General features: G+C 41.1%; 1 protein-coding gene across 1 annotated transcript; it reads left to right on the top strand.

Moving 5' to 3' along the window:
• The first annotated feature begins 3,516 nt into the window (after positions 1-3,516).
• Positions 3,517-23,917, top strand: TUBE1 (tubulin epsilon 1). Its single transcript, XM_080665057.1, has 12 exons — positions 3,517-3,617; positions 3,719-3,792; positions 6,466-6,518; positions 8,761-8,818; positions 10,099-10,214; positions 12,160-12,281; positions 17,666-17,853; positions 19,368-19,543; positions 20,350-20,490; positions 21,656-21,796; positions 22,420-22,594; positions 22,900-23,917. Exons 1-12 carry the CDS (start codon positions 3,593-3,595, stop codon positions 23,056-23,058), a joined length of 1,428 nt encoding a protein of 475 aa, XP_080521183.1. The 5' UTR covers positions 3,517-3,592; the 3' UTR covers positions 23,059-23,917.
• Positions 23,918-24,387: the final 470 nt, after the last annotated feature.

Genomic DNA, 24,387 nt, shown 5'->3' on the forward strand with positions numbered 1-24,387 from the left:
CTGGCCATTGTTAGGTCATTAGGACCTAAACATCAGATCCTTAAGATGGGAAAATTTTGTAATAGTTTACATTTTTTAGTGAAAACAGCAGTGGAAAATAATGGGTTTGGCATCAGAATTAGGTTTGAATTTTAAGACCATGTTAACTCTGAGACTGAGCAAATCACTAAAAGTTTGTCTGTAAAATAGTATTAATTCCTTGTATAGAATTGTTTTTGAGGAATAAAAAAGTCTAAGATAGTAAAGACAATGTCTGGGATACAAAAATTAAATCAGCATGTTCTCTCATCTCTTTGTATAGTTCTTGAAATTAGATTGTTGAGGCATGATTTCACTTTTTTGGGACCAATATATCTTCAAACTACAAAGTAAAGTCTCTATGTGGAATATTCTACTGTGGAATAGTCTTTAATTCCTCTAATTTACCTTTTTTTACTAGTTTATTTGGCACAAGTTGTACCAAGTTTCTTCTTTTAGCATGTGTGATACCATGAAACAAACCAAACAGCAGCCTTAATCATAAAACTTTCCAGAAGACAAAGTGAACTTGACTCTCCAGCAGATCTTCACAAAGAAATGAGTAAGTGAAGTCTAAATGATGGCGGGGGGGCGGGGGGGGGGCGGTGGTGGGGGGAGGAGATGGTGAAATCTCTAAATACTCTCCTCATAAACCCAAGAATAATGATCTTTCAATCCTCAGAATATTGATTCATGATATTCAAAAAAGGAATGGTGTTTGAACTGGTCATATCCTAAGAAAATAGATCCATTATTAGCATTCACTCATATAACAGATAATTGTTGAGAATCCACCAGCCAGGCATGTGTTTAGTGCTGAAAATAAAATATTGATAAAAGCAAACACAGTGCCTGTCCTAGTGGAGTTTACAGGTTAGGGCAGGGTATGTGCTAGACTAGGACTTCAAACCTAAATCTAAAAGACAAATAGGCATCAACTAGATGGAAATGAGTGGGAAGAAAAGACATTGAGACCCTTGGGGACGGGGAAAACAAAGGAAATAGCGTATGTAAAAGTCATCTGCCAGTGGAGAGGACAAAAGAAGATCTGAAAAAGACAATCAAGAAAGTTAAGAAATATATCAGATAGATAAGTAGAAGTTAAACTATGCCGAGATATAAATCCAAGTTAAATATTTTAGACTTTATGAGCAAGGAGGCCCACAAAACAATTTCAATCTCTCAGGAGACATATTTAGGTTTCACTGATTTTTCTCTATTAATTTTCTGTTTTCTATTTGATTTTCATTCCAATCTTTAGTATTTACTTCTTTTCTGTTTAATTTGGGCTTAATTTGTTTTTCTTTTTCTAATGTCTTAAAATGGAAGCTTAGGTCATTGACTTGAGTGAGACCTACCTTCTTAACATCAGCATTGAATTTTATAAATTTTCATCAAAGCACTACTTTACCTTCATTCCACAAATCTTGAAACTTTGTATTGTCATTACCTTCAATTAAAATGTTCCCTCTTGGTTCCTTCTTTGACCTATGGGTTATTTAGAACTACATTATTTTGTTTTCAAATATTTAGGAATTATCCTAGCTATTTCTCTGTTAATGATTTCTTAGATTTCATTGTTGTCAGAGAACATTTTTGTATGGCTTCATTATTTTAAAGTTTATTGATACTTGTTTATGGTCAGAAAACACTCTATTATTTTTGTCATATATTTCACTTCTACCTGGTAAACGTTCCATGTACACTTGAAAAGAATGTATATTCTGCTGCTGTTGGGTAGAATGTTCTAAATATGCAATTAGTTGGTTCATATAGTTGTTCAAGTCTGTATTCTTACTGATTTCCTGTATAGTTGTTTATAAACTATTTAAATAATGAAATTTCCAACCATAATAATAATTTTGTTTCTCCTTTCTATTCTGCCAGTTTTGGCTTTATATATTTTGAAGCTCTGCCATTATGTTTTTAAATATTTAGTAGTGTTATGTCCTATTGATGAATTAAAACTTTTATTATAAAATATCCTTCTTTATCCCTAGTAATATTCTTTGCTCTGAAATATGTTTTGTCTGAAATATATATATATAGGTACTTTTTTATTTATTAGTGTTAGTATAATGTATCTTTTCCAATCTTACTTTTAACCTATTTGGTCTTTCTATTCAAACTGTCTTTTTAAATAAAGAACATATAGTTCAGTTTTGCTATTTTTATCTATTTTGACTTTTAATTAATCAAATGTTTTGACTATTCACATTTAAGGTGATAAATATGAATGAATTTAAAAACATTCTCTTGCCATTTGTATTCTATTTATGTCATCAGTTCTTTGGTTTTTCTTGTTATTCTGTTCTTTTTAAATAACTGAGTATATTCTATGAATCTATTTTATCTTCATTACTAGTTTATTGCTATGCAATCTTTGCATTTTGCTTTGCTTTGGTTTAGTTTTTATTACTTTAGGATTTACGTATATATTTTAACTTTTTAGTTTGCCTTCAATAACATTATACCACTTCATATATACTAACAGAACCTTGCAAGAGCATATTCCATTTCCCCTCACCCACCCTATTATTTTTTAAATATATTTTTATTGATTTCAGAGAAAAAGGGAGAGACAGATTGAAACATCAATGATGAGAGAGGATCATTGTTCCGCTGCCTCCTACACTACTGGGGATCGAACCTGCAACCCGGGCATGTGCCCTAATCGGGATCCAACAGTTGAAGCTCAACCACTGAAGCACATCGGCTGGGCCACCCTATTATTTTTGTCATATATTTCACTTCTACCTAGATCATAAACCCAACACTACATATAAATCAGATGTTTTAATTTCATCTCTTTCATCAGACTTCTATCTACTCATTTCCACCGTCATCAACTGAACTCACTGATAGTCAGCATTACACAGTATTTTAAGTCACAATAACTTGAGCATTCCGTGTGTATCTTCCATCAGACTGTAAGTTTCTCGGAGCTGGGGGTCTATGTCTTCATTTCTTTTGAACCCTCCAGAGAGGAAGTTAATGTTGGCAGCCTAGAGCTTCGAACAACACTGGTTGGGTCTGCAAAGCGCCATTCTGTCAGAGCAGAACTTCTGTTCCATTTTGCCACGCCTATCGGTCTGAGGTTTCTTTGTGCTCATCGACATTCTTCGTTTTCTATTAGAACAAAGGGCTGGTGGGATAGAGACACGAACGCAGCGCCGAGGAATCTGAATAAACGGAATTTGACCTACCCCCTATCACTGAACGCCTACCCTCTACGAAGGGCCCGCTAACAGTTTTAGGGCACATGGTTTAAAATCCCGCTCCCAAACTAATTACCCGCCAGTTACCCTGGTCTCGGTTGCTGCCAACGCTAAAGGATGTCGACACTACAGCGAGGAGCTGCAGGTACAGTCGCTATGGTAACAGTGCGACGCAGGCGTACTTGGCGGCCTCTGACGGAAATGCTTAAACCAAACCTAGAGAACAGCGTCGCGACGGCAGCCACGGCAACGACGTGCGGAGGCAGCGTGACTTACGGCCGCCCTGCCTCTCGGTGGGCGGGGAATTCGAAAGCCGGAGCGGGCGCCTGAGGGTGCGGGATCCGCCGCTCCGCAGGATGACCCAGTCGGTGGTCCTTCAGGGTGAGCTGCCCCGGGCGGGTGAGGACCCGGGCGGCGCGGAGCCCAGCGGCCTTGTGAGCCGCCTAATGTCTGTCCTGTTTCCTTCCTCTCGCCGATCGCAGTGGGCCAGTGCGGAAACCAGATCGGCTGCTGCTTTTGGGACCTGGCGCTCAGGGAGCACGCCGCGGTCAACCAGGTACCGGCCGCCTCCCCACCCCGCCCCCCCTCGCTTCCCCCCCGGAATCCCCTCTCCTGTCAACGAGGCTCCTCCTACAGAGGAGCAGGGTTTACTCTATTGGGCTTTCATCTGACAGATATGCGTTATATGGGATCTTATCCGTAAAGAACAAACTACAGAACTAATTGATATGTAAACGTATATTGGCCTTAGATACGTAATAAACTAAACGAAACCGAACACTTTCCCCTAACAATCAGGGTCTCATCTTTTATCAAGATTCTTGTGAAGACCAATTAGTATGTAGGTCTGATGCCCAAATGGAGGTCTGCGTCCAGGGAGAGAGGTCTGGGCACTGGAGGGCGGTCTGGGCCCCAGGTGGAGGTCTGGGTCAGGGGGTGGACATCTGGGTCATGGAATGGTGGTCTGGACTACGATAAAGGACTGGATACGGAATTCGAGGTCCAGGACCAGGATGACTTCCGGACCCTGGCATGAAGGTCTAACAGGGGTCCTCAAACTTTTTAAACAGGGGGCCAGTTCACTGTCCCTCAGACCGTTGGAGGGCCGGACTATAGTTTAAAAAAAAAAACTATGAACAAATTCCTATGCGCACTGCGGGCCGGGACCAGTCGGCTGCTAAGCAGGACAGGCAGCGGCACCCGGCGGGCTGGATAAATGTCCTCGGCGGGCCGCATGTGGCCCGCAGGCCGTAGTTTGAGGACCCCTGACAGGACTCCGATGTAGGTCTGAGCCCAGGACATAGGTCTGGGTCCTGGGAGGGTGGTTCCGGCCCTGAGGGAGATCTGGGCCCTGAAGGAGATCTGGGCCCTGAAGGGAGGTCTGGCTCCTGGGCTGGGACCTGTGGGTTATGGACTGGTGGTCTGGACTAGGGATGGAGATCTGGCCCACTGATACAAGACTGGGCACCGGGATGGCCTTCTGGGCCCTGGCAAGAAGGTGTGGGACCCAGATGTAGGTCTGAGCCCCAGATGTAGGTCTGGGTCTTGGAGAGAGGTCTGGGCACTGGAGGGCTGTCTGGGCCCCTGGTGGAGGTCTGGGTCAGGGGCTGGACCTCTGGGTCATGGAATGGTGGTCTGTACTACTGTGGATGTCTGGACTAGGATAAAGGACTGGATTCTGGGTTCGAGGTCTGGGCTCCTGAATGGAGTAGGCCCTGGCATGAAGGTCTGGGACCCAGATGTAGGTCTGAGCCCCTGATGTAGCTCTGGGCTGGACCTCTGGGTTCTGGACTGGTGGTCTGGACTACGGATGGAAATCTGGCCCCCTGATACAAGCCTGGATTCTGGGTTTGCAGTCTGGGCCCAGGGTTGGTGTTCTGGGCCCTGGCATGAAGGTCTGGGACCCGATGTAGATCTGAGCCCCAGATGTAGCTCTGGATCCTGGGAGAGTGGTCGGGCTGCAGAGGGAGGTCTGGGCCCTGGGAGCAGGTCTGGCTCCTGGGCTGGACCTCTGGGTTATCAACTCGTGGTGTGGGCTATGGATGGACATCTGGCCCCCTGATACAAGCCTGGATTGTGGGTTCGAGTTCCGGGGCCCGGGATGACTTCCCAGCACTGGCATGAAGGTCTAGGACCCGAATGTAGGTCTGAACCCCAGATGTAGGTGTGAGTCCTGGGAAGGTGGTTCGGGCCCAGAGGGAGGTTTGGGCCCTTGGGGGAGGTCTGGCTCGTGGGCTGGACCTCTGGGTTATCAACTGGTGGTCTGGGCTACGGATGGACATCTGGCCCCCTGATATAAGCCTGGATTCTGGGTTTGCAGTCTGGGCCCAGGGATGGCCTTCTGGGCCCTGGCATGAAGGTCTGGGACCCGGATGTAGGTCTAGGTCCTGGGAGAGAGTTCTGGGCACTGGAGGATGGACTGGGCCATGTTTGGAGGTCTGGGTCAGGTGCTGGACCTCTGGATCATGGAATGGTGGTCTGGATTACCGTGGATGTCTGGCCTAGAATAAAGAACTAGATACTGGGTTCGAGGTCTGGGCCCTGGGATGGAGTGGGCCCTGGCATGAAGGTCTGGGACCCAGATGTAGGTCTGAGCCCCGGATGTAGGTCTGGGTCCTGGGAGTGTAGTTTGGGCCCTGGAGGGAGGTCTGGGTTCTGTGGGGAGGTCTGGCTCATGGGTTGGACCTCTGGGTTATATGCTGGTGGTCTGGACTTCTGATGGAGATCTGGTCCCCTGATACAAGACTGGATTCTGGGTTTAAGGTCTGGCCCCCAGGATGGCCTTCTGGGCCCTGGCATGAAGTATGTCTTGGTCTTGGAGGGTGGTTCAGGCCCTGGAGGGAGGTCTGGGCCACAAAAGAGAGAGAGAGAGAGAGAGAGAGAGAGAGAGAGAGAGAGGATGTAAAAGAGGTAACGTGTGCCATCAATTATTCCTTGATTTAACCAGTCGACTTTTAAAATGATCACCAAGAATTCAGAGAAAGCTCTCTTGATTCTAGGGTCCTAGGGGACTTCACCACCCTTCCCCGAACTGAACTTCTAGATCTCAGGACATTTTCTCTTCTATGGATTGGAAGACTGGGTCTAAGCATCTTGTGATAACTTGCTTTTTCTTTTCATAGTCACGTACCAACTATTACAGTGTTGTGGGGTTATTAAATGGCAAGGACTTCCTTTGGGAAAGAGGCAAAACTTAATGAAATGCTGTCAATATGTTCTTTCTTTTTAGAAAGGACTTTATGATGAGGCAATAAGCAGCTTCTTTAGAAACGTGGATACCAGGTAAGATGAAACGGTGCATATCACATAGGGTAATGAGTACTCTTCCTGATCTTCAAAGGACAATACAAACAGCTGATAACTGTAAAGAACTTGTCTGGCTTTTTTTATTTGTTTTTCTCATTAAAAGCATGTTTCTCATTATTCTCATAACATTACTATTCTCGTGTCACTCTTCAGAGCAGGACAATGGGTTTTCTCTTAAGACTATATTAAGCAACAAAAAGGACCTTTAGTACACCTTTTCTAAACTTGACCTGTAAATATAGTTTCACTTAAAGGACTGCTAAAAATTGCTCTTAGTGTATCTTGTTAATGCATCCAGTAATGGCTTATCTTTTGAAAGAAAAGTATATTGTGTACATTTCTGGTATGTTATTTGTGGTCAGGAATATGCTCCACGAGTAGAATGCTGAGAGGGAAAGAGCAATTGTCAAATTACTTTGGTTTATTCAGATCATCTTTTATCTGAAAGAGTAATTTGACATTCAAGGTTTATTCATAGCTTTTAATGTTAAATTATTAAGTTCATGCATTTTCAGAACACTTAAAGCCAAACTGTGGTGGGGTTGAGCTGAAAAATATGTACTTCATATCGGGTTTTAATCTAGTTCCCTAAAAATTCCAGTTCTAATTTGAATTAATTGGTTGGGTTTTGAGGCAGTTACCTCCTTCATGATGAATTCCAGAGTATGACCCTCTCAGGCTTGCAAACCCAGAAACCTGGTGGACACCTTTAGAATGAGTCCAGTGCTGAATACTACAGACAGATGCACCAAACTAAAAGTGGAAAGTCAATGTGTTAATTGGCAGTAGAAACTATAACTCAAGAAGACTAGATTTTCCTTCAGAAGCACATTCTCTTCTGTAGGAAATCTACCTGAAAAGTTAAGTAATAGACGTTTTTTTAGTGACCATGGCAAGCAAGAGTAGTTCAGTGTATTGCCCTCATAACTGGTGTCGTTTACCTTCATTATATGGAAATAACTCATGGACTAGATTCCCTCTTGTATGTGAACTAGAACATCCTCTCCCCTAAATCCTATTAAGAGACTCAAATTTGCTGTTGTAACTCTTCCTTTCAGATGCTTCTACTAAATTCCAACTCCCACCCCCTCTATTCTTGGTGGCCAGTCCCTTCATTGAATGTTACATAGTTGAGACTCAGCCTGGGAGCTAGTCCCTCTGAATAAGGTGACTTCACATAACTATACTGTCATCTACTCTGTTTCATAATTAACCTTCGAGCAATCTTATTTCCCGTGTTGAGTTTGGGATGAAGGGGAGAAGGGGCTTGGCATATCGCTGTTTCCATTTACTATCAACATATGTAGAACTATTCCATAAGTTAGTACAAAACCTTTTTAAAACAAGACCACTTCTTTGTGTATGGTAAATATTTTAGGTTTTGCAGATATAAAGTTCATAAACAAATGGGTGTAGCTGTGTTCCAATAAAACTTTATTTAAGAGAACAAACAGCTGCTCAGAGGACCATAGTTTATCAACCTTTGACCTACAGCATTTTCTGCTTAATTCTGCTGCCCTTCATATATTGTGTCTTCTTGTAAACAATATTGACTTGTATACTATGTTTGCTCCTAGATTATTTACTTTGGTAACTATGTTCAACATGAAATTCTAGGAACACCCTTAGGTAGTCAATGGTATATAGTCAATAGTACATTCATTGTTAAGTGTTTAGCTATAACAGGAAACTTCATTAATGGTGGCTTAAGCAATAAAGGTATCCAGTTATCTCAGATAAAAATAAACCTGGAATTTGTAGGTTCTAGGTTTGGAGAAGTGCCTTTAACACCAAGATACTGTCTATCGTATCATTATCCTTAGTGTGTTGACTTTTTGTCTTATGTTTGTTACTTCATAACTATGAAATGGCAGCCTCCAATCTAGGAATCACATATTCATGTTCAAGGTAGGAAGGCAGAAGAATTGGCACCAACTGCATCTGGGCCTTTTTATCTCATTAGCCAGAACTAGATTACATGGCCAGCACTAACTACAAAGAAAGCCAGGGAAATAAGTACCTCATTTTTTTAGTCTAATGGGAGGTAGGTAAGGGAGATGATTAGGAACGGTTGCTCTTTTGTTATCTTTTGTGTCTGTCTCACCTGGCCTATGAGTAGCTTTATTATATAAATGGAAGTTAGCTTTATTACCTGATAGCACTAATAGCCATGGAAGATCTTATGATTTTTTTTTTATTATTATTTTTCGTCTTTCAGAGTGGCTGGTGATGGTGGCAGCATTTCCAAGGGGAAAATTTGTTCTTTAAAAGCACGGGTAAGATATATACACTTGGATTCTTATATCACATGTATTTCTAATATACTGTGTAATACTATTTTAATTGCCAGTTAATAGCATAGTTACATACAATAGCATAGTTAATTAACTACATAAATAATTGAATTCACAAATTGTAACTCCACTGGAGTCAGTACTCTATAAATATCAAATTTTACTGTCTCCCCTCAATAAAATGGTAGAGCATATAATTTGGTGGTTAAGAGTCAGTATTCTACACCAAGGCTATTCAGATTTGAATCTCAGCTCTACCACTTACTAGCTCAGTGATCATAGCCAAGTTAGGTAACTTTCCCAAGCCTCAGTTTCCTGGTGTATAAAGTAGGTTTGTGAGGATTTAATGGGGTGGTATATATAAGCTCTTAGAACAGTGGCATATGTAGTAAGTGCTTAACATGACATGATCACAAGCACTTAAAAACCCCTCTATGACACTGAATCAAAAAGTTAATAGCTTTATAGTGTATATTTAACTTTTTCCCTCTTTTTCCTCACTGTGGAAAATATGGGAACTAAAGCACAAGACAGCAGGGGTAGGGGGTATATAATCCTACTGCCAACCTATCCCTGCTATATTTCCTTTGGCTATATATTTTGCTATATTTCCTTCTAGTCTTCTCTGTTTCTCTCCATAATTAATTTATGAGTTCTTTATTCTGGTTTTCTTAGTAATAGAGGTTATCTCCCATGTCAGAAAAGTTTGTGGTAATGAATTAGATTGTGAGTTACTTGGGGAGGGACCGTTGTCACCTTTGACATCTACCTAGTGCTTGGCTTTGCACATAATAGTAAATTTACGGCTTGAATTGACAATTTCTGGCTGCAATTCACAAAGAGCAGCTTGGTTGCTCCTAGTAAACAAATGCATTAATGCACCTTACACTGAAAATTTTTTCTGGTAATGTTACCTTCTAGTTTTCTGAGACCTTGTTCTCAAGAAATTTACAGTCACATAAGCACATGAATAAAAGAATAGTTAGAACATCAGTTGAGGGGATTATTCAATTTTTTTTTTCCTCCACTTGGTAATTTGGAGTAGGGTAAGAGTTTAAAATCCATCTTTTATTGGATTTCACCTTTAAAGCAGAGTGAAATTATTTTTTAATTCTTATATCAGAGTCTACATAAAGATTCAAATAGAGATCTGATTAAGCTTAAATTAGAAGAACAATCCAACTTTTAGCTCATAAGTTATTTTCACTTACAGAGTGACCAACTAAAGAAAAATATGTTAATTCAATTTTATTTCTCCTCAGGCTGTCTTGATTGACATGGAGGAAGGGGTCGTCAATGAAATTCTGCAGGGACCTTTGAGAGATGTATTTGATAGCAAGCAGCTCATCACTGATATTTCTGGCTCAGGGAATAATTGGTGAGAATATGCCGACCATTAAAATGGAAATGTCTTCAGAAAAAAAAAGAGCAATCTTTTCTTCGTTCTAATAGGTCCTGCTGACAAGAAATCAAAATAGAACATGCCATACCTAACTCTAGGCCTTTCCCCCATCATCTTTTCCTTGATAAATAATGGTGTTTCATACTTTTTGGAAATTATTCTTTCTCATCTTTTTAAAGAAAAACATGATTCATGAAAAATTGATTTACTAAATTCCTTGTTGTACATTGATTCTTGCATAATACTAAATAGTGACAAAAGTTTTAAGTATTGTTATAAACTGTTCGCTTACCTATAGTATTTGGCTCTGTCAGGTTCTCCAATAGAATCGATACAGAGATGCAAGCCAGACCAGTGTCCCAGAACTCAAGTTCAGCCTGAGGCTCTGTTTGGCCCTTAAAGTACAATGGTTGCTTCTCCTTAATGGGGAAAAAGCTCTAACAATGATCATTTAATTATTTGCAAGTCTAATGTTTATTTTAAATATTTGCAGTCAGTCCCTCAGGTTCACAATGTGTAGTGATGTATAATTTCACTAAAGCATGAATTTGAATCTTGTGTTTTGGGAGAGTCATTTTGAGAGAACCAGACACTAAGTGAATACACCTGACTACCGGTTGCCGGGAAATCATGTTCATCATAGTGAACTTGCACATTTGGGCAAGTTCACTATGATGAACGTGAGGCTTACAGATCCTCATGAATATCAGTTTTTACTGTGTGCCATTTCTTCTAGTAATAACATGATGTGACCAATGTTTTTCTCATATTTTAAACAAAATAGCTTTAAATTTTTTGTCTTTCTAGTTGACTACATTCTGCTTTTTATTATGTAAAATTCTCTGCAATTGGAGTTTACTTAAAATCTTGTTTTGTTGTAATTATACCTTAAGCAAAAAATAAGAGAGGAACACCATAGTTTAATATCCATTGATAATGAGCTCTCTTATCAGGATATCTGAGGATTATAAATATATATTTACTAAATTTTCTACCTACACTCATTGAGATATCATATTATTTATTGACTAGAGGCCCGGTGCACGAAATTAGTGCACGGGGAGGGGTGTGTCCCTCAACCCAGCCTGCACCCTCTCCAATCTGGGACATCCCTCTCACAATCCAGGACTGCTGGCTCCCAATTGCTCACCTGCCTGCCTTCCTGATTGCCCCTAACCACTTCTGCCTGCCAGCCTGATCACCCTTTAACCACTCCCCTGCCAGCCTGATTGCCCCTAACTGCCCTCCCCTGCAGGCCTGGTCACCCCTAACTGCCCTCCCCTGCAGGCCTGGTCCCCCCACAACTGCCCTCCCCTGCAGGCCTGGTCCCCACCAACTGCTCTCCCCTGCAGGCCTGGTCCCCACCAACTGCTCTCCCCTGCAGGCCTGGGTCTCCCCCAACTTCCCTTCCCTGCAGGCCCGGTCACCCCCAACTTCCCTCCTCTGGTCACCCCTAACTGCCTTCCCTGCAGGCTTCATTGCCCCCAACTGCCCTCCCTTGCAGACCTGGTCCCTCCCAACTGCCCTCCCCTGCTGGTCTGATCGCCCACAACTGCCCTCCCTTGCAGACCTGGTCCCTCCCAACTGCCATCCCCTGCTGGCCTGATCGCCCACAACTGTCCTCCCTTGCAGACCTGATCCCTCCCAACTGCCCTCCCCTGCTGGCCATCTTGTGGTGACCATCTTGTGTCCACATGGGGGCAGCCATCTTTGACCACATGGGGGCAGCCATCTTGTGTGTTGGAGTGATGGTCAATTTGCATATTACTCTTTTATTAGATAGAAGGATATGAAACAGGAATAGGAGTTACTTAATATGGTAAAAATACTTCTTCAAGTTTTCTATAATTTCATTTAGATCAGAAATAAAAATCTTGAAATAGTAAATGTAAGGAATGTTTTTTAATCTTTTTTTTTCCAGGGCTGTGGGGCACAAAGTTTTTGGCAGTCTTTATCGAGAACAGATTTTAGAGAAACTCAGAAAGTCAGCAGAGCACTGTGATTGTTTGCAGTGTTTTTTTATAATACATTCCATGGGAGGAGGTAAAGTTATTCATTCATTTACCTGTAACAATGTGAAAATGCAACTGGGAATTTATTTGCAAACATAAGTCTTGTTTTCAGTCCTATGCTTGATAAAGAGAGAACAATTAAGAGAGTGTGTGTTTATGAATGTATATACATAACAAGTTTTTATCTTAATGTTTATCAAAGTGTTACCATTAAAAAATTAATCTTTTTAAGAGTCAATAGGAAAAAAAGAGTCAATAGAATGGAATCTGAAATTTTTTCTTCTTCTACCTTTAGTTTCTTTTACTACATTTCCTGTTACATTTTATATATACTAGAGGCCCGGTGCACGAAATTAGTGCATGGGGCAGGGAGGGTGTTCCTCAGCCCAGCCTGCACCCTCTCCAATCTGGGACCCCATGAGGGATGTCCGACTGCCCGTTTTGGCCCGATCCCACTGGGATCCCTCTCACAATCCAGGACTGCTGGCTCCCAACTGCTCGCCTCCTGCCTTCCTGATTGCCCCTAACCACTTCTGCCTGCCAGCCTGATCACCCCCTAACCACTCTCCTGCCAGCCTGATTGATGCCTAACTGCCCTCCCTTGCAGGCCTGGTCACCCCTAACTGCCCTCCCCTGCAGGCCTGGTCCCCCCCAATTTCTCTTCCCTGAAAGCCTGGTCACCCCCAACTTCCCTCCTCTGCTAGCCATCTTGTGTCCACATGGGGGCAGCCATCTTTGACCACATGGGGGCAGCCATCTTGTGTGTTGGAGTGATGGTCAATTTGCATATTGCTCTTTTATTAGATAGAGCAGAGGCCTGGTGCACGGGTGGGGGGCAGCTGGTTTGCCCTGAAGGGTGTCCAGGATCAGGGTGTTCCCTTGGGCATGCGGCAGGCTGGGCGAGGGGCCTGTGATGGTTTTCAGGCCAGCCATGCCCCCCAGCAACCCAAGCAGAGGTCCTGGTATCTGGGATTTATTTATCTTCTACAACTGAAACTTTGTAGCCTGGAGCAGAGCCAAGCCTTCTGCTTGCTCCTTGGCAGCAGCCATTTCTGTTGGATTTATTTATCTTCTATAATTGAAATTTTGTAGCGGAGGCCAAGGCAGGCCAGGGCTTCAGAAGCTTGGCTTCCTCCATCACCGGGGGCAACCCTAGCCTCCTGCTCTCTCCACCTCCGTGGCTGCCGCCATTTTGTTGGGATTTTATTTACCTTCTATAATTGAAACTTTGTAGCCTGTAGTGGGCCGGCCAGGGTGTGCAGAAAGCTTGGCTTCCTCCATTGCCGGGTAAACCCAAGCCTCCCTCCTGCTCTCTCCATGGCCGCAGCCATCTTGGTTGGGTTAATTTTCATACTCGCTCCTGATTGGCTGGTGGGCGTGGCTGGTGGGTGTAGCGGAGTGATGTTAATTTGCATATTACTCTATTATTAGATAGGATGAGCTTTGCGGGGAATGCTGACTTTCTCCTAAGAGTTTATTTGTGCAGTCTCTTATCCTAACTACAGCTAAGTATTTCTGGCATTTTCACAGGTATGCTTGCAAAAGAATATCAGAATCCACTCTAGCCGGCTGGCTTGATTCCTGGTCAGGGCATATACATAAGTTTCAGGTTAGATCCCCTGTCTGGAAACATATGGAAAGCAACCAATCAATGATGTGTCTCTCTGTCTCTCTATGTCTTTCTCTTTCTCCCTCCTTCCCTTCGTCCGCTCTCCTTCCACTCTCTCCAAAATCAAACATATCCTTGGGTGAGGATAAAATACATACACACACACACACACACACACACACACACACACACACACACACACACACTAGAGGCCTGGTGCACGAAATTCATGCACGGGGGTGTGTGTCCCTCACCCCAGCCTGCACCCTCTCAATCTGGGACCCCTCGAGGGATGTCCGACTGCCCGTTTAGGCCCGATCCCACTGGGCAGTCGGACATCCCTCTCACAATCCAGGACTGCTGGCTCCCAACTGCTCGCTTGCCTGCCTTCCTGATTGCCCCTAACTGCTTCTGCCTGCCAGCCTGATCACCCCCTAACCACTCCCCTGCCAGCCTGATTGATGCCTAACTGCTCCCCTGCCGGCCTGTTTGCCCCTAACTGCCTTCCCCTGCAGGCCTGGTCACCCCTAACTGCCCTCCCCTGCAGGCCTGGTACTCCCCAACTGCTCTCCCCTGCAGGCCTGAGTCCCCCACAACTGCCCTTCCCTGCAGACCCAGTCACCCCCAACTTTCCTCCTCTGCCAGCCTGGTCACCTCTAACTGCCCTCCCCTGCAGGCTTGATCGCCCACAACTGCCCTCCCTTGCAGGCCTGGTCCCTCCCAACTACCCTCCCCTGCTGGCCATCTTGTGGTGGCCATCTTGTGTCCACATGGGGGCAGGATCTTTGACCACATAGGGGCAGCCACCTTGTGTGTTGGAGTGATGGTCAGTTTGCATATTACTCTTTTATTAGATAGGATAGAGGCCTGGTGTGTGGGTGGGGGCCAGCTTGTTTGCCCTGAAGGGTGCCCCGGATCAGGATGGGTGTTCCCTTGGGGCGGGGGGTGGCCTGGGCAAGGGGCCTGTGGTGGTTTGCAGGCTGGCCACGCCCCCTGGCAACCCAAGCAGAGGCCCTGGTATCTGGGGTTTATTTATCTTCTACAATTGAAACTTTGTAGCCTGGAGCGGAGCCAAGCTTTCTGCTTGCTTCGTGGTGGCAGCCATTTCTCTTGGGATTTATGTATCTTCTATAATTGAAACTTTGTAGCCTTAAGCGAAGCCTGGGCCGGCCAGGGTGTGCGGAAAGCCTGGCTTCCTCCATCGCCGCGGGCAACCCTAGCCTCCTGCTCTTTCCAGCTCTGTGGCTGCCGCCATTTCCCTTTGGGTTTATGTATCTTCTATCATTGAAACTTTGTAGCCTTCAGTGGAGGCCTAGGCCAGCAAGGGCAGGCAGAAAGCTTGGCTTCCTCCATTGCCAGGGAAACCCAAGCCTCCCTCCTGCTCTCTGTGGCCGTAGCCATCTTGGTTGGGTTTATTTGCATATTCACTCCTGATTGGCTGGTGGGCGTGGCTTGTGGGTGTAACGGAGTGATGGTTAATTTGCATATTACTCTTTTATTAGATAAGATATGTAATCAGAATCCATCCTTTCTCTAACCACCTTCACACCTTTGTTTTGTTCAATAAGAAATAAGTAAAAGAAATAATTTTAGTCAACTCCTCTAAATCATTGACCTACAATAAGTGGTTTGCATTGCTCTCTTTCCCCAGGGGAGTCTACCTTGCAAGTGAAGTATTCTGCTTCCCTATTTATGAAATAGAAACAGATCATAATCTGCTAATTTCATACTAGGATTATCCAATTTTAAAAGAAAAATTTGCTGCATTTTTTTTTCTCCAATCTGAGATTTATATTTTTCTATTCAGCAGGTTAAACATATCTATTTATTCAGTAGGTTTAACATACCTACAATTTTTAAATTAAAGTCATAATTACTATGTAACCATGCCTATAGAAGACCATCATTAAGAAACAAATTTTCTTTGTGATAGTATAATTAACATGCAAGTTTGAGTAATTTAAAAAAAAAACACAGTTTGATTTATAGTTCATTAATGGTACCTTCAAAATCTCAGAAGATTATAATTCACTGAAAATGACAAAAATAATTTAAATAATACTGAAGGTTAAAAATGAAGGTCTCCTTTCCCACATTCAATCTCTAGTGTCTCCCTTTACAGGTAATTAAATTTGCCAATGTCATCCTTCCAGATATTTTCTGTGCCTCTTAAAAGTGTGTGTATGTCTATCTATATATGTAATCTATATATATAAAAGGCTAATATGCAAAGTTTCCCCTCGGGAGAACAGCAGTTTGATCACTTTCTATGATGTGTGCTGACCACCAGGGGGCGGTGCGGAACATGGCAGGGGTGCTGAGGGAGCGAGGGAAGGAGGAGGTGGGGAGGCAGGGAACCTGATCGGCCCTGATTGCAGGCCAAGCCTAGAGACCCTACCCATGCTCAAATCTCGTGCACCGGGCCTCTAGTTTTTACATAAACAAGATCATGCAATATGTATTATTCTATAATTTTTCCACTTTATATTTTTCTCACATGTCTTTCAATATCAACTGTCTCAGAGATTTCAATTGTGTAAATAGGTAATAATTTTTAAAGTCAATCCTCCTTAGTGGATATTAAGTTGTTTATGGTGTTTAGTTATTACAAAAATCCCCAATGAACTTCTGGTACATACATCTCTGTTCACTTGTGCCACTATAGCTGTAGGCAATATTCCTAGAAAGGAAAGTGAGACCAAAGAATATGTAATTTAAAATTTTGATCCTTTACTAAATATCTTCTTACATTATTGCACCAACCCATATTATTAGCAACAATTTATAAAAGTTTATTTCCCGATACTATCATCAACACCAAGTATTAATAAGATATAAATCTAATATGTTCAAAATTATTTTGTTTTAAATTGTATTTATTTAGAAAATAGGTTGAGCATCTTCATATTTTTTTTATTTGATTTGAGTTAGCTATTTATATACTTAGCCCATTATTCTTAATTTTTTGTTTGTTGATTTGTGTGACCTCTTTATTAAAGAAATTTAGTCCTCCATCATATGTGTTGAAGATTTCTTCTTAAGTTTGCCTTTTCATTAGTTTATGGTTTTTCTTTATCTATGTATAGAAGTTTTTATTTTTCATGGGATCAAAACTGTCTTTTCTATAATAGCTTTGGTTTTGTATAATGCTTAGAAAGTCCTTTTCATAAAAGATTAACCAAAAAAACCTCCCTCACTTTTATCTAGTATTTTTAACATCATCACCTTTTTTGTTTGTTTGTTTTAGAGACGGGGGGAGAGCAGAAGAGAGGGAGAGAGAGAAAGACATCGATTTGTTGTTCCACTTATTTATGCATTCATTGGTTGGTTGATTCTTGTATGTGCCCTGACCAGGATTGAACCTGCAACCTTGGCATGACGGGACTACACTCTAACAACTGAGCTATTCTGTACTCCACCAAAGATGTTAAGATAGTTTTGCTTTTTGTTTTAAGTTGCCTAATATCAAATGTGGATTGAATGCTGTCTTAGTTGAATTTTTTTGTCCTTCAATCAGTTCTTTGACATCATATAGGTACAATTTTAATGTGAAAAAGAGTGAAATATAGAAACCCTCTCAACCTCACAGTAAGGGCCAGACATTGAATTCAGAACTTTAAGCCTCACTGCCCATGTGGTCTTAATCTCCTTATCTGAAATTAAATGAGTTAATATATAATCACAGGAATAAGTTTAAAAGTTCTTAATATATATTTCCACCAAAAAAGAAACACCATAGAATTCCAAGATCCTCACATTCTGAACCATTTATGCTATTTGTTATCTTTTTGAAATTTAATCCTCAGGAACAGGATCTGGACTTGGCACATTTCTTTTAAAGGTACTTGAAGATGAATTCCCAGAAGTATACAGATTTGTGACTTCAATTTATCCTTCTGGTGAGGATGATGTCATAACTTCACCTTATAATAGCATCTTGGCAATGAAGGAACTTAATGAGCATGCAGACTGTGTGTTGCCCATTGACAACCAAGTAAGAAATGACCTTGTAATTTATGTATATACTAGAGGCCTGGTGCACGAAATTCATGCACAGGGGAGGGGGTGTCCCTCAGCCCAGCCTGCACCCTCTCCAATCTGGAATCCCTCTCACAATCCAGGACTGCTGGCTCCCAACTGCTCGCCTGCCTGCCTTCCTGATTGCCCCTAACCGCTTCCACCTGCCAGCCTGATCACCCCCTAACCACTCCCCTGACAGCCTGATTGATGCCTAACTGCTCCCCTGCCAGCCTGTTTGCCCCTAACTGCCCTCCCCTGCAGGCCTGGTCCCCCCAACTGCTCTCCCCTGCAGGCCTGGGTCCCCCCCAACTGCCCTCCCCTGCAGGCCTGGTCACCCCTAACTGCCCTCCCCTGCAGGCCTGGTCCCCCCCAACTGCTCTCCCCTGCAGGCCTGGGTCTCTCCCAACTGCCTTTCCCTGCAGGCCTGGTTGCCCCCAACTTCCCTCCTCTGCCGGCTTGCTCACTCCTAACTGCCCTCCCCTGCAGGCTTGATTGCCCACAACTGCCCTCCCTTGCAGGCCTGGTCCCTCCCAGCTGCCCTCCCCTGCTGGCCATCTTGTGGTGGCCATCTTGTGTCCACATGGGGGCAGGATCTTTGACCACAGGGGGCAGCCATCTTGTGTGTTGGAGTGATGGTCAATCTGCATATTACTCTTTTATTAGATAGGATAGAGGCCTGGTGTGTGGGTGGGGGCCAGCTGGTTTGCCCTGAAGGGTGCCCCGGATCAGGGTGGGGGTTCCCTTGGGGCGTGAGGCGGCCTGGGCGAGGGGCCTGTGGTGGTTTGCAGGCTGGCCCCGCCCCCTGGCGACCCAAGCGGAGGCCCTGGGATCTGGGGTTTATTTATCTTCTACAATTGAAACTTTGTAGCCTGGAGTGGAGCCAAGCCTTCTGCTTGCTCCGTGGCGGCAGCCATTTGTTTTGGGATTTATGTATCTTCTATAATTGAAATTTTGTAGCCTTAAGCGAGGCCTGGGCCAGCCAGGGTGTGTGGAAAGCTTGGCTTCCTCCATCACTGGGCGCAACCCTAGCCTCCTGCTCTTTCCAGCTGCTCCATGGCTGCTGCCATTTCTGTTTGGGTTTATGTATCTTCTATCATTGAAACTTTGTAGCCTTCAGTGGAGGCCTAGGCCGGCAAGGGCAGGCGGAAAGCTTGGCTTCCTCCATCGCCGGGGAAACCCAAGCCTCCCTCCTGCTCCCTGTGGCTGTTGCCATCTTGGTTGGGTTTATTTGCATATTCGCTCCTGATTGGCTGGTGGGCGTGGCTTGTGGGTGTAGCAGAGTGATGGTTAATTTGCATATTACTCTTTTATTAGATAGGATTGCATATAGTCATTCCTGTGTTATGCTTAGATGAAACATTCTTTACTTTTCAGTCTTCCCATCTAAGAGAAAAGTTTAATTTTCTTTCTCTTCTTTCTTTCCTGATAGAATGCTATTTGTGTGCACTCTTCTTAGTAACTTCTCTCTCAATATTTTTCTCTTAAAAGTCCTTATTTGACATCATTAGCAAAATTGACCTTGTGGTGAATTCTGGAAAGTTGGGTACAGCTGTAAAGCCAAAGAGTCTGGTTACTTCAAGTGCTGGGGCTTTTAAACAGCGGCAGGAAAAGCCCTTTGATGCGATGAACAACATTGTGGCAAATTTGCTGCTCAACCTAACAAGGTAATCCTATGGTGCTATACCTAAGGACAGTTTCAAAACTTCAAAACTTCGCTGTACTTAGAATAGCATTTTTTAGTTATTTTAAGTTGTCGAAGCTTCTTTTTATTTTATTTTGTCTAGTGATTTCAAATCTTCAAGTGAAGAACCAGAATTTTAATTTCTATGGCTCCAAAGGAGCATTTCCCTAGGTATATTACATGGAATATTAATAGGTGTTCAAATAATAAAAGTTTTTGTGGTAGATACACTTGAGAAACTCTTGTTTAGACAAAAGCAAACTTTTTTTTTTGCTATATATAGAATGTTTTAATCTTTAAAACCAACTGATCTATATCTTCTCATTAGCTGGCCCAAAATATTTCCTTGACTTTAATCTAAAAGGTTGCTTTGTTATTATTATATTCCAAAACATAAAGCTTATTAAGCAGACACCTGAGGAATTTAATAAAGATTACAGAATAAATAAATTATTATTAACTAACGTGTTTAACTCAATCTAAAGACTGTTTTAAGTAAGATATTTTTATATACATATGTAATGAGCAACTGTAATAGCGTGTTGGTTATACCTCAGGTAAGCCAGAAGTAAGAATTGCTATAGAGGTTGTGTTATATTTTAGTTATCTTTGTACATCATATTCATGATACTGAATTTCGCTAATACAGGGGGAAGAGTATATATTCTCTACTGAAGAACAGGGTATTGAGAGGATTTAAGAAAATGCCTGCTAAGTAAATCAAGCTACACTTAAAGTATATAACTTTAAAATTAAACTTTTTTCTCATGCTTTAATATAATGTTTTAGCTCTGCGAGGTTTGAAGGATCCCTTAATATGGACCTTAATGAAATCAGCATGAATTTAGTTCCTTTTCCTCAACTGCATTATCTTGTGTCAAGCCTAACACCTCTGTATACACTGGCAGATGTTAACATTCCTCCTCGAAGGTAAGCTGTAGTAACTTTATTCCAATGACTTGAGAACTTGAGTTACCTTTAAAAAAATATTTTTTAAGAGAAACGGTTTATATTGACTATTTCTTTGTGGGAAATATATAAAATATAGTTGATGGTGGCCATTTTTCCATTTAATGAATGCTTCTTTATTTAGAAATTATTGCTTTTTAAAATGTCAATATTGCTCTAACCCATTTGGCTCAGTGGATAGAGCATCAGCCTGCGGACTCAAGGGCCCCAGGTTTGATTCCTGTCAAGGTCATGTACTTTGGTTGCAGGCACATTCCAGTAGGGGTTGTGCAGGAGGCAGCTGATCAATGATTATCTCATCATTGATGTTTCTATCTCTCTCCCTCTCCCTTCCTCTCTGAAATCAATAAATATATATATATATATATATATATATATTTTTTTTTTTTTTTAAAAAAAAGACTCCATTCACTTAAAAGTCTCCCTCTTCAGGAACACTACTACAGAGTTTCATGTTTTATAGGGGAGCCTAACATTGTCTTTGGTAATTTCCTTGTGATTATTCCTGATTTATGATAATTTTAAAGAGACAAAGTCATTTTCTCTTAGTGTTGTAGGTTTTTAATTAGTTTTGATAGTTCTGGTACTATGCAAGTAGATAAGTAGATAAGCATCTATATATATAAAAGCCAAGTGACCAGAACGACCGGTTGCTATGATGCACATTACAGCAGCCAACCGGCCCGATAGGGGCCCGGATAGGCCCCCGACCCCAATCAGAGGCGGTGCCGGCCTGCCAACCTCCCATGGCTGATCAGCCCCCATCGGGGCGGGCCGGCCAGACCCCACCCATGCATGAATTTGTGCACCAGGCCTCTAGTACTGAAATAAATAATAATGACACAAGTTCCCAAAATCAGCATTTCATAGAGCTCACTAATGATATAGTTAACATTTGTAAATACCTGAAACCACCAATATATTGTAGAAGCTTTTTATTTAAAAAAAAAAAAAAAAGATAAGTCATTTCCTCTGTGCTCATATTCTATAATTGAGAAAATTATAGCAGAGATTTAGAATATATTTGCATGTAAAGTTTTACCTACAGATGACTGTCTTTCATTTTATAGTTATACATAGAAGAAAGATGTAATATTTTGTATAACAGTGACTCTTATTGTTCTAGATTGGATCAAATGTTTTCAGATGCTTTTAGTAAAGATCACCAGCTAATTCAGGCCGACCCCAAACACAGTCTCTACCTTGCCTGTGCCCTCATGGTTAGAGGAAATGTCCAGATTTCAGATCTTCGCAGAAATATTGAAAGGTTTGATTTTGTATTTTTTCAAGATAATTTGTTAGGTGTACTGCTGTGACAGTGTAGCATAATAATTAGGATAGTCTCTCTTCGAACTCTAGCCATTTATGTAAAGCATGACCTTGAGCAAACTGCTTAGCCTCTCTGAGCCTTATTTTCCTCAAATGAAGAATAAGAATAACAATAGTACGGAGTTGTTATTTTTAAGTACTAAATGATATATTTCCTGAGAGTGTTCAAAAAATTTAACTATTGTTACTGTGTTTATTACTACCACTACTACCATTACACTGCTTCTAAGTTTATGTTTTGCTATTTATTCTCAGTCTATTTTTCAGAAAATTGCTCTGTTGAATTACAAAGTAAAGAAAATTATAATACTTTCATTTATTTTCATCCCCAGATTTCTAATGTTAAGGAATGTGTTTCTAGCTTTATGAATCGCCACACAGCTAATGTCCTCCTACTAAATGTTTCTTAGTTCACGGTCAGACTGTACCACAATACTGCTAATAAATACTGCTAAAAAAATAGATAACTTACATTATAAACGAATGGTACCATCAGTAATGCAGTAATGTTTACCTAATGTGACAGACATTTAATTCTTACCTTGAGTCTTTGTATCTCAGATTAAAACCTTCTCTACAGTTTGTCTCCTGGAATCAAGAAGGCTGGAAGACCAGCCTGTGTTCAGTTCCTCCTGTGGGCCATTCCCATTCATTATTAGCTTTAGCAAATAACACATGTGTGAAGCCTACCTTCATGGAACTGAGGGAGAGATTCATGAGGCTCTACAAGAAAAAGGTAATTATCGGCACACTTTTGTAATTATGTGTGTTTATTTTGGCTATTTGTGATGTATTCTCAAGAATTGTACTATTACAAATCAGGGTGATTCTGTCTCCTATATTCATTGCACTGATTATAACTGAAGAGCAGAAGCTAACTCAGACCATCTAAATGAGAAATATCATGAATTTATAGTTCTCATTTCTCTTGTAAATCTGAGTGAACTATCATTTTAATACAGAATGTTTCCATTATAGGATAGTTATATGTATCACATTTCCAGAAAATAGTCAACATCATTCGGTTTTTTTAATTTATAGGCTCATCTTCACCACTACCTGCAAATTGAAGGGATGGAGGAAAGCTGTTTCACAGAAGCGGTGTCGTCTTTATCAGCTCTCATCCAGGAATACAGCCAACTGGATGCCACAAAAAGCATGCCCATGGAAGACTTACCCAGACTGAGCGTCGCTGTGTAAAACAGACCCAAAAATGCTTTTCCTTTTCCTTTAATCTTACCTTGCTTTTTCAGAACTTTTGTGATTCAGAAAGCCCAGTTTGTGTTTTTCCTGTTAGGGAGTATTTTTGTCTGCAAGAGTTCCATTTAATCACCATGGATAATACCAGTGTGTGAAATTAGTAAGTCCTAGTACCTTAACTTCAAACATTGTTTTCAGAAAATTCCCTTTTTCTAAAATTGAGAGAATGCAGTTCTTTAGTATTTTACTTTATTTATACTCATAGTTAGGTATTTATACAATAAGAATCATGTCTTAGTTACAAATCTTGTACAGATATATTTTTATATTTATTTATAATTTATGTTTTCATATTCTGTTTAAATTCTTATGATTTTTTTAAAAATAAGTACAGGGAGTTGAAGCCACAATATAAATATTTCTGTGTAACATCCACTAACCTCAGGGAAAGATTTTATGACATCTATTGAGTTTTGGTTTCTTCTTTGGATAACCTTGTTTGCACTCAAAAGAGTCACAGTTTACATTTATTTTAACATGTATTTGCATTAAATTCTTTTTAAATATAATGCTTTTTTATCAAACTAGTTGATTTTGAAATAATAAATATCCATATTTTTTAACAGTGCTACTTGTTATCATTGTTTTGCTTGTCACTATACAAACATTACAAAGCTTGTCTTCTTTCAAACTTTATAGTAAATGGCTATCATAGTCTAGAGAAAGTGTTCCAGTTACTATCATTTCCAGTTGAAATCTTTAACGTTTATTTATCTTTAATCACAATTTATATTTCAAAGCCATATGTGGATTTATCATTTCAGAAAGTAATGTTGAGGAATAAATTATTTTCAAGCCGAAATAATTTTTTGTGTGCTTTCTTTAGTGTTACATTTTTTAAATTCCTTTCATTTTCAAAGTAAGGATACTGTTCTTGGTCTTTATCTTGGAAATTTTGTTTTTTATAGTATTTGGTATAAAAACTTTAAATTACAATTGTCAACAGTAGGCAATGAAATTCCATTTTTCTCTTTCCCAAAGAAATCTTAATAAACTGATATTCAGGATAGTGCAGTGGAAATTATAAATCTGTTTACAGTTTAACTTTACTCCTATTTAAGAAAATCTAGAATCTTGCTCACCTTGCTTACCATCTGAGTGGAACCTAGGCTACATTGTTGAAGTGCAGATAAAGTTTTAAATTTTTAATTTGTGTTTTACACATCTTCAACAAAGTATTCCAGGTTATTTTATAGAATGAAATATTTTCTTTTAAATTGTGTAGTTTTTCCATTATGTATGGAAAATGTAGGTGAAACAAAGTATCTG

The sequence above is a fragment of the Plecotus auritus genome (assembly GCF_963455305.1).
Source record: "Plecotus auritus genome assembly, chromosome: 4".
Classification (NCBI taxonomy): Eukaryota; Metazoa; Chordata; class Mammalia; order Chiroptera; family Vespertilionidae; genus Plecotus; species Plecotus auritus.